At 42.0% G+C, this 11367-nt stretch overlaps 1 protein-coding gene across 1 annotated transcript in view; it reads right to left on the bottom strand.

The window, feature by feature from the left end:
- Positions 1-3798: 3798 nt before the first annotated feature.
- ABCA12 (ATP binding cassette subfamily A member 12) overlaps positions 3799-11367 on the bottom strand; it is a 111961-nt gene continuing 104392 nt past the window's right edge. The window contains exons 38-39 of the mRNA XM_066575618.1: positions 8023-8160; positions 3799-5687 (exon numbers count right to left, since the gene is read on the bottom strand). Of these exons, the coding sequence (XP_066431715.1) occupies positions 5598-5687; positions 8023-8160 (228 nt within the window). The 3' untranslated portion in view covers positions 3799-5597. The remainder of the gene's footprint in view (positions 5688-8022; positions 8161-11367) is intronic.

Below are 11367 nucleotides of genomic sequence, written 5' to 3'. Positions count from 1 at the left end.
TACTAGCTTTTCCACATAGCTGTTGTCGCTTCCACTTTTGTTCTGTGGCTTCACTGTTGTCCATTGGCTCTTATTCGCATCTGAAGGTTTGATTTTGCCCATGGAGGCAAAATTCACGGTGGAGGCGCGGAACCGAACCTGATCCTGGGCCCGCTAACGTGCTTCCCACACAGACTATAGCGGGTCCCGGTCATGGTGTCTTGACCTTGTAATGCCACCTCCTCCTCCTGCTTGGGGTCAGGGGATCAGCAATGCACATCATGTATTTTCTCTCGTGCTACCACAGTTATCGGAGAAACTTGTTTGGGCCAAAGGAGAGGAGCGTAACTGCATTAACGTTACAGGGGTCTGCCTATACTTCAGCTGCAGAAATGTTACAGGGGTCTGCCAATACCGCTGCTACATAAATGTTTCTGGGGTCTGCGTATACTTCTGCAACTAAAATGTTACTGGGGTCTGTCTATACTGTTACTACTGAAATGAACCTAATACTGGGCTCTGCCTATACTGCTGCTACGGAAATGTTACTGGGGTCTGTCTATACTGTTACTACTGAAATGTTACTGGGCTCTGCCTATACTGCTGCTACGGAAATGTTACTGGGGTCTGTCTATACTGTAACTACAGAAATGTTACTGGGGTCTACCTAGACTTCTGCAACATAACTGTTAGTGGGGTCAGCTTATACCTTTGTTACAGGAATACTACAGGGGTCTGTGCAAAGTATGGGTGCACTAAGTTTTCCCATCGCGATGTTCTACATATCTAGCCCCCCCAAAAAACCCAGTCTGACTCGGGCATGTAGTGTGGGCCGAAGCCCACCTGTATTTTATCTGACGTTAGCTCAGCTGTCCAGGGCACTGCAATGGGATTTATTTATGCACCGTCGGTGGGTTCCAGGGAGCCACCCATGCTGTGGGTGCACACAGACTTCCCATAGCGGAGTTGTACCTGCCTGTGACTATTAATGAAAAAAACCCAGTCTGACTCGGGCATGCAGTGTGGGCCAAAGCCAACCTGTTTTTTATCTGACGTTAGCTCAGCTGTCCGGGGCACTGCAATGGGATTTATTAATGTACCATCGGTGGCTTCCTGGGACCCACCCATGCTGTGGGTCCACACAGACTTCCCAGATCGGAGTTGTACCTGCCTGTGACTACTGATGAAAAAAACCCAGTCTGACTCGGGCATGCAGTGTGGGCCGAAGCCCACCTGTATTTTATCTTACGTTAGCTCAGCTGTCCGGGGCACTGCAATGTGATTTATTTATGTACCGCCAGTGGGTTGCAGGGAGCCACACATGCTGTGGGTGCACACAGACTTCCCATAGGGGAGTTGTACCTGCCTGTGACTATTAATAAAAAAAAAACAGTCTGACTAGGGCATGCAGTGTTGACCGAAGCCCACCTGTACTTTATCTCACGTTAGCTCAGCTATCCGGGGCACTGCAATGGGATTTATTAATGTACCATCGGTGGCTTCCTGGGACCCACCCATGCTGTGGGTCCACACAGACTTCCCAGAGCGGAGTTGTATCTGCCTGTGACTATGAAAAAAGGCCAGACTGACTAGGGCATGGAGTGTGGGCCGAAGCCAACCTGTACTTTATCTCACGTTAGCTCAGCTATCCGGGGCACTGCATTGGCACAAACAAGAGGAGCGATACAGCGCTAATGAGACATTCACAGCTACGCTAGCATTGGATACCGCTCTAGGCCCGCGATTGCTGAGGGTTTGTGCAGAGGCCTATGTCTTGGGTGCAGTGAAAATCCGCTTCCTGCCTACGATTGCTGAAGCTGTTGGCCGAGGCCTATGTCCCGGGGGAACTGTAACTGCGCCAGGTTGGGGCTGTGCAACTTTTTCCTGGCTAATCCAGTCATTGGAGCGGTGAAAGGAAAGGTAACTGATTTACTGAGCCCATCGCAGATGAACTAGCATCTCTAAGTCCGCTTCATGCCCGCGTTTGCTGAGGGTGTGGGCTGACGCCTATGTCCCGGGGGAAGTGCAAGTATGCCAGGTTGGGGCTGTGGAGCTTTGTCCTGCTAATCCAGTCATTGGAGCGGTGAAAGGTAACTGATTTAATCAGCCCATCGCAGATGAACTAGCATCGAAGTCCGCTTCATGCCTACGATTGCTGAAGCTGTGGGCCGAGGCCTATGTCATCAGGGTGGTGCAAGTCTGCCATGTTTGGCCGCTCCGATTTATTTATTGTTCATGTCTTGGGTTGCCTAGGACACACCTATGCTGTTGGTGCACACTTAGTTCCCATCGCGGTGTTTGACCTGTCTGGCAAAAAGACCATGACTGACTTGGGTAGGGGGCAGAGTGCAGATGGTTTTCCCCTTGTGGTGTCAATTGAGCTATGCGACACCTAGATAGAATGAATACTGTGTGGGCACATGGATTCCCCATAGCTATGTAACTCATGCCCACATTTGCAGCTCCTGACAGAGGTGGCACAGGATTGGAATGAAGATCGAACGTCAATTTTTCATCGATTCTCAACAGCATTGTGGGCTATCGCCCCGCCCCTTTTAAAGAGGGTCGCTACCTGGTCCTGCCAACCCTCTGCAGTGTGTGCCTCCGGTTCCTCCTAGACGGAGGGGTGTTTATCACTCCAGCTCTCCCCATCTTCCCCCATCTCTGTGGGGCACCTCTGGTCTGCCAGGCTTCCCTGGTGTGTTTGGCTAGGGGCCACCCGTGGCCTTGTAGCAGGCCCAAGTCTCTGGGGGGAGTGGGATCTCTGTCTGCCAAGAGGGACTGATGTGGAAAGTTTCCTTTCCTCTGTATGTGGCGTGCTGCCGCTCCCTCCCCCCTCCCCGGCCAAGCTGTCTCCTCTGTCCCCCGGCAGGGACGGTACGTCCTCTTCGCAGGGGTCTCCCGACGGGCCATCTCCTCTGCAACCTGCAGTGACCGCGACTCCTACTCGCCCGTGTTTTGCGGCATTGCCTCTTCCTCCAGGCTGGCACGGCGCCATTTTGATTCTGCCGCTCAGCGTCGGCACTCTTTGGGAGCGGAGGAAGCGCTCCAGGTCCGGAGCAGGGACTCTCAACTGTTGCCTGGGGACATCGGGGGTCCTCTACTTCCCCATGATGGCTGGATCGAGGGGGTCTGCGGCGGCGGATCGGCTCTTTACATCGGCAGGTCAGGCAGGAGCTCAGGGCACAAGCGTCCTACTCCATGCAGCGGTAAGCAACGCCCCCATGTTAATTAAAATTAAATCATCCAATGGTGGGTTCATTCCTTGCTCAGGTGGAGCTTCCTGCCCTTCCTTTTGTGACAACTATGCACATCATTAATTGATTGTTATCTCCAGCTCAAAGGAGCTGGAGATGTCATGCATTCATGATACTGCATGTGTGCCAAGCCTCCAGAAAAGGTACATGTGCAGTGACTTGCCCTGCGGTCATCATGGGATCACTGAAGTCACTGTGCATGCACCTTTCCCAGAAGTGCACTTGCTGTATCATAAACACAACTCCGAAAGCTGAAGGGGGAAGTTATCGCTAAAAGAGGGGAAGGAAGCCAGACCAGAGCCAATTGCTCAAATACCCATCAGATAGCTTAGTCCTAATTAGTATACTTCACATGAAGTGAAAAAATTACTGATTTTGGCACGTAGCTACTCAGAATAAAAGCAAAGGTATGGAAAGGGTGGTCTTCATTCACCAATGTCTGTATAGAATTCATTAATGTAGGAAAATGAGTGAGAAACTTCCTTTAAATGAAATAATTTAAAAAAAGTCGCCAAAACTTCACCAAATAAAGAAATATTTAAATTTATTGTAAACACTTTGTTTCAAAATTCACTGTTTTAGGCATCAGGTCAGGTACAATGACATTGTTAACATTAATAGGTAATTAACCACCTTTGCAGAAGTTTTGTTGCTGCTCGCTTAATGATATCTTCTGTAGGTACATTTATAATTTTCAAACCTAACAGAAATAGTTAATATGTACATAATATGTAGATGGTCATGAAGTGCAGCTTCAAGTGTGGTTGAGTTTGTCTTTCCACTGTACTGAAGGGATAAAATAATAATATTGTACCTAAAAAAGTGCAATAATTCCGTATATATTTTTTTCTTTTTCATTGAATTGCTTGAAATCTAGGTAGTCAAGTATACAGTACAGTGTTAGCATCCAGAATAGTGGATAGACTTTAAAGGGGTTTTCTGAGACTAGACTATTAATAACCTATCCTCGTGATAAGTCATTAGTAATTGATTGGTGGTGTTCTGCCACTCGGGATTCCCTCCAATCAGCTGATTGAAAAGATCAGGGAGCTCGGGTGAGCACAATAGCTTCTTCTTGGGCGTATGATGTCACAATCATCGGTCACATGGCCTGAGTGTAGCCCAGTTCCATTCAAGTGAACAACACAATGCAACACAATGTACAATTCTGTACCTAATATGGACTGAAGTGGCCAGGGTTCTCACTCAAGTGTTGCTATCACTTCACTAATCAGTATCCCTGCCAATGAGATAACTGAACAACCACTGATCAACAATTGATGACCTATCCTCAGGAATGATCATTATTAGTTTAAGCCCTGGAAAACTTGTTTAAATACAAGATGCTGACATGGTTTTAAACATTCAAAGTATTGAAATTAACAGACCAGCAGTTAAATAACCCCATACATACAACAATGCATTCAAGGTCAGGAGAGTAAGAGTGAACATTCATAACATTTTTGCAACATGACCTAGCATGGCATATGTAAAGAGGTTTTCTAAAACAATCAAGTTTTTCCATAGTTGCAAATTGTTGATGGAGCAGAGCAAATATGACTGGATTTGCCCATTCTCTGGGATCACAATTTTCAGTCTTTCCAATCAAACAGAAAATATGACATTTGCATGTTAATATAATAAACTACTAAGTGTTTTATCTTCTTAACAATCACATTGAAATTGGAAAAACACTCCCAGAAATGTCACTTGTTTTTATTGTACACTTTGAATTTTTACCATTGAAAATTCTGAATTCATACTAAACTTGTAGATTCTGCATCTTCAGGATTCCTGTCCTGATCAATGCAACCATAAAACATTCCCTATAGTGTGCAGATGAATATATCTGGATTTCATTTGTACGCGGCCACTATCATAGAATTGTTTACTAGTCACGTTATCTATGGCAGTTTCATCAAAAACACCACAGACACATTAACCTACTTTATAAGTAGGAGGTGAAAATGTGCAGCAAGTACAAGTATCACTTTTTTGCTTGTTGAAAGAATGTGATGGCCCTGGTGTCTGATGTCACCTTTTAATTGACAATGTCACTCATGCTTGGAATTTGAGAAACATTAAAGTACTTGTGAGCTTTTAGGCCAGGGCTTTTCAATCGTTTCCTACTGGAGCTCACCAATACAAAAATAAAATATTTTTTAAATTACCTGCATTTATAATACATTTTACCTCCTGAACTTTGCACATTAAAATAGGCACAAAATAACTTCCTTATGTTGCTAAACCAGAGATTGATACAACCATAGAAAGTCCTGTGCAGCATATGTTCACTGTCAAAACAGGCCGCCAGCTGCTCCTCACCCACAACTGTCGCACTTCAGTTTGAGAAGTACTGCTTTAGGCAACCATTATGTGTGATAGGGCTTCTTGACTGCTTTCTCTGGAGTTATCAGGACTTGACTGAGATTGAGCAAAGTTGATAAAAACCTGGAGGAAAACACAGCAACATGTCAACAATACTGCTGTTGGGTTATGAATAAAAGGTAGAATTTAGAGGAAAAAAATCAGTTCAAGCACTTAGATGCTCTTAAAGAGATTTTGTCTCAAGGACAACTCCTGTCTATATGACATATGGACATAATAGAAAAGAGACAGTCATTCAAGACTAATCTATGAGTCAAAACACAAAACATTATATAAGAGTATCTGGCCACTTCATTAAAGGCACTCATCTTGTAGCGCATTGGACCTCCTTGCCCTTTAATTTCAATAAATTTTTATTCAAAAAGTAATGACTATACAACCGTATATATGCGTGAGTTAGTTGTTCAATACAATAGGAATCACATGTTAATATACAACAATAAACGTCTCTCTTTTGTAACATATGTGGATTAAACACTGTCTTTAAAATCACAATTATATGTTATTAACTTTGCTTTAAATTAACCCAAGGAAGTGGTGGGCAGGGAGTATGGAGAGGAGGTGATGTAAAGGGAAGAAGGAGGGGGGGGGGGACTGGGGTGGAACTTGGACTAAAGAGGAAAGGGGAAATGGGGAGCCACTTTTTTGTTTCAATGTTTTCCATGTTAATGAAAGATTTAACATAGTATAATATATAGAATCTGGTGTGGGTATATTACCACCTTGAAACTGTCTTGTAGTGGGACTCTATAAGGTTGGCGCTCTTGGAGCTTTTCTGTGCCCATGTAAAAGCTTTAGCCCATTGCTGAGGTGAGAAAGTTCCACCTATGTCCCTTTTCCAATTTAGTAGAATTACTTTTTTAAAGTATTTCACCTCTAATTCTCTCACCCCCACTAATAGTTCAGAAAAGAAACGCATCCCTAGCTTAAATGGGTGGGGGTGAATAGTGAATAGGAAGTTGTAGAGATATATGGAGAGCAAGGGTGATAGTGGGTGATGATTTTCCACATAGTTTTTAATTTGGAGAAAGTTCAGGAAATTTTAACCCCGGTAAAGAGTATCTCTATTTTAATGTTTCTAATGGAATTATTTTAGTATTTACCATTAGATCTGCAATATTTCCAAACCCTCTCTCCCTCCATCTGTCTACCTTTAGCTCACGTATAAAAAAAAAGGCCAGGGTTTCTATAGGAAGGCAAAACTCTTTTTTTAGGTGTGTGCATTCTGGAGAACTGTATGAGGTACAACCATGCTTTTGCTGTAGCCTCTAAGGAGGGGCACTTCGGAATTACTAGTGAATGGTCGAAGAAAATAGCCAGTAGTAGATAGTGACATGGGGCTCTATATCTTAATAATTGACCCTCTGTGGAAGGCCAGCTTGTTGGTTGAAGGTGGAAACCCCAGGCACGATCTTGGTGGATTAAGCTAGTTTTGCAGTATTGCTGTGATATTTGGGACATCTATTCCTCTGCTCACCCATGTTGCAAGCAGAATAGAGGCAGCTACTCTAGGTCTCCTTCCATTCCATATACAGTCAAACCTCTAGTTTTGTTGTCTTCTTTCAGATGGATTACCAATGAAACTAGAGGTTTGACTGTAAAGGAAATTATTTGTCTCTGAAGAGATGTCAGATTTCTTTTGGAACTGTCATAGTGCAGAACACATATAGGATTTTTGGCAGAATCATCATTTTGTATATGATTATTCTGCCAGGCCGTGACGGCTCTGAATGAATGCAGTTTGTTAGATTATCTTTACGTTCAGTGATCAAGGCCTCCAAATTGAGGTCAGGAGTTCTATTGAGAGGGAAAGGAACTTCCTGGGTTCAGAAGGACCACACAGACATTGTAGACTATTGTAGATGTAGATTATGATTTATTAGCAGGCACTGATGGAGTGTTGAGCTGAAGTATGATTGTCCTGTTCTATACCACTTCCTGCAACATCTAATTGTAAAGCAAGGATGAAGAAGAATCAATTACAGTAGAAAGCAATGTGGCAATGTGTGAAATGGTCACTGAGGCTCCATGTATACCTCTATATTGCCAGTTCCCTCTGTACTTTACTGCAAAGTCTAAATGGATGTGTTGGGTTTTCAATAGAAATCACTCCACAGATGTGAATAAAGTCTTATCAGTAATCACTTTCTAATATCTATTTCTTAAATGTCAATTAGTTATTGGACAAACATATTTTTTATTATGGGACCCCATACATTCAGCAGTGATTTAGCGTAACCTCATGGGGATCACTGCTAATTGTCAGGCAGCACCTAGATTTGTCAACAGAAACAAGAACACGTCCAGGTGCTGCCCAGAAATTATTGGTGATCTGCACCCTGCAGTATATAACAATACTCATTACACATTTAGGCAGTACAAAAATATTATCAAGTACCTCATCAAGAGTCGTCTGACTGACTGAAAAGTGAATGATGTTCAAGGCATTCTTGTTAGATTCAAGCAAGTCAAATATATTGGCGACTCCTCCAGCCGAAACAGGAACATGATATTCCACCATAGTGAAATGTTGCTCCTGTAAAGATATGGTTTTATTACAGTAAATGGGCATCTAATATACTTGTGCCTGTGGTAGTAGAGCCAAGAAGCTAGATATGGTATTAGAGATGTTCAGTGGACAGTTGGCTTTCAAAATAGGAACTTTAGTGGGTTCTTCTAGTTATTGTTTAACAGAGGGCTCTCATGGGCCAATTGTGTGAGGTCATTGTTACAAGGGGGTGCTAATAAGTCTTTGGCTTTGTGTTCTTTTTTTGTTTCTATGGTAACGAATGTTACATCACATGAAAGCCTTATGTGTCTAATATATGTTTTCAAAATGTTGTGTTTGTAGCTTATGGCAACAGTGATCTAGACACACAGGAAAACAAAATGGCGGAGTCTAAGGCGACATTCACAGCAAATCAGAGGAGTGATAAAATTCTTGTTTTTGCAAGGAAGGTCCGCAAAGGATATTCATGGTGATATGTCGCAGACATTGGGGGATCAATGCCCTTCATATTCTACAGTTAAGAACAGGGTTGCCAAATTTAAAACGGCCACTTCAGCACAAATGATGAGGAACGTTCTGGACGACTGAAAGAGGTTGTTGTTCCGGAGATCGTTGATGCTGTGCACAACCTCATACTGGAGAATCGGCCAATTTCAGCTAAAGAAATAGCAGACATCATGGGGATTTCTCATGAACCTGTTTGTGTCATCATCCATGAACATTTGAACATGAAAAAGCTACCTGCAAAGTGGGTTTCCAAATGTTTGACAACAGATCAGAAAAGCATGCGAGTCAAAACTTCCCAGTCCATTTGTTAGCGTTTCCGGACTGATAAGAATTTCCTGGATCGACTGGTCACTATGGATGAGACCTGGATTTATTTGTATGACCCTAAAACCAAGGAGCAATCAAAAGAGTGGAGGTACAGTGGTTCTCCTCGCCCAAAGAAGTTCAGGGTGCAAAAATCAGCCACTAAGGTGATGGCGTTTGTGTTCTGGGATAAGGAGGGCATGCTGCTAGTGGACTACCTTCAAAATGGTTCCACCATCAATGCAAGGTATTACATTGAACTTTTGGACCAATTGAAGGCAGCTCTAAAGGCCAAAAGGTGCGGCAAGCTGTCCAAAGGAATCTTGTTACTACAAGACAACGCCTCCGCTCACACTGCATAAGCAACCATGGCAAAACTGGAGGAGCTAGGCTTCTAGCTGGTTGACCACCCACCTTATTCACCAGATCTAGCTCTCTCCGACTATCATCTATTTCCAAACCTGAAGAAACACCTCAAAGGTACCAAATTTCACACCATTTCAGATGCTATGGCTGCTACGTATGACTGGTTTGAGGCACAACCGAATTCCTTCTTTTTGCAAGGCTTACAGAACTTGGAATACCGATGTAAGAAGTGTGTTGACATTAGTGGAGAGTATGTGGAAGAAATGTAAAGTTTCATCTTCCTATCTTGTTTCTTTCTGAGTAAAGCCAAAGACTTATCAGCAGCCCCTCGTATTTGTATAGCGCCAACTTATTCCGCAGCGATTAATCAATAGTATTTTCCTGGAAAGCCCCCATAACTTTTATTTCTCCATCGACATAGAGTTTATTTTTTAAAAGATAAGTTGTACTTTCTAATGGAACAATCTAATAAGGTAACTAGATGAGACTCTGTATAGATACAAAAGATGCATTGTTTTTAACTCTTGCATGCTTGAGAAAGGCTTCCTTGTTGAGGCCGAAATGCATTGCATTGTTATAATAAATTGCTATATCGATCTTTGCCACGTTTGCAATATCGCCTGGTGTTTGGGATTTGGGGGTGCCGAGGACAGGGCACCCCAGTGAAGTAAGTCTATCATCACTATCACCTTTGTCTTTACTTGCACCGGAGCGCTGGTATTTTTTGACTATCTACCCTGAACTTTGCATTCCTTGTTTTACTGTGTATACCTGGGATTATACCATGACGCTCTCCTGATGGGATGCCCTAATTGACCGGTGCACTGGAATCTAATCACCAACAGTGGTGCAGTGATCAACTGAGGTTATACACATTTCTGGATTTGGGACGTACCGGTATCCCCTAGGGGATACCTGGTTACGTCGGGTGAGTCCTTTCCTTTTTTTCCCCTTTTCCCATCTATACATCCACCGCAATTGGAGCGCTACCTATCATTCATTCCATTTTTGGATGCGGTATTTGTTTATTGATTTTTCTATGTTTTACTACTTTAATAAAATTAAAAACCCTCTTAAAAAATGTTTTGTAATCATATTTAGAGCCTCATAATTTAATTTTTCCAACAATGAGTTATGTGATACCTCGGTTTTTGTTTTTTTTTGCAGGATGAACTGAAGTTTTTGCGGCTACCATTTTTGAGCACATAACCTTTTAGTCACTTTTTATTCAATTTTTATTGGGAGATGGGATGAAAAAAATGCAATTGTGGCATTAAGTTTTTTTTCTTTTTTTTAAAGCTTTCTCCATGCAAGATAAATAATTCAGTACTTAGATAGCCTGGGCTTTTTTTGATGCAGTGATACCAATTATGTTCATTCTTTTATTATGTAAATTATTTTGTGGGAAAACTAGGAAAAAGGTTATTTTTAATATTCCTTATTATCTTTTTGTTTAAAAAAAATGTTATTTGACTTAGTTTCTTTTTTTAGTCTGATTAGCAATTTGATTGCTTCTACCATATACTGCAATGCTTTAGGTATAACTTGCATCAGAAAACATTTGTGTCTTGAACAGTAAATCTGAATAGGGCAGATTTACTATTCAAAATACAAGAGTTTGCTGATGCAAATTGCACCTGAAAACTGTCTTACACGCTTTCTACTACATTGACTATTTTTTTTATACATTTTTTAGATACTTTCAGACATATTTTGCAATTCATCAGAAAAAGAGGCATGGCTTTGTAAAAAGGGTGAGTGGCCAAAATTGCACTACAACTTCCGCAAAATTGAAAAACATTTGGCGCACTTTTTGGTATAAAACAAACTAATACATGGTATAAATTTAAACCAGACAGTCTTAAAATTCAACATATTTACCATCCAGCATGCATTTTTGCATTTTGACTTAGTTTGCACTGTCTAATTTTAGACAATATTAGTAAATGTGTCCTATTTTTAAAAAATTACAATTCGTTTTTTCCATAGAGAAATATTTAACTGTAAGGGGCTCATTATCCAAGAATTTTTCTGAATATTAGGTATATAGAGCAAATG

Source organism: Eleutherodactylus coqui, chromosome 8, assembly GCF_035609145.1.
Source record: "Eleutherodactylus coqui strain aEleCoq1 chromosome 8, aEleCoq1.hap1, whole genome shotgun sequence".
Classification (NCBI taxonomy): Eukaryota; Metazoa; Chordata; class Amphibia; order Anura; family Eleutherodactylidae; genus Eleutherodactylus; species Eleutherodactylus coqui.
This window is presented reverse-complemented; position numbering and strand designations above follow the sequence as displayed.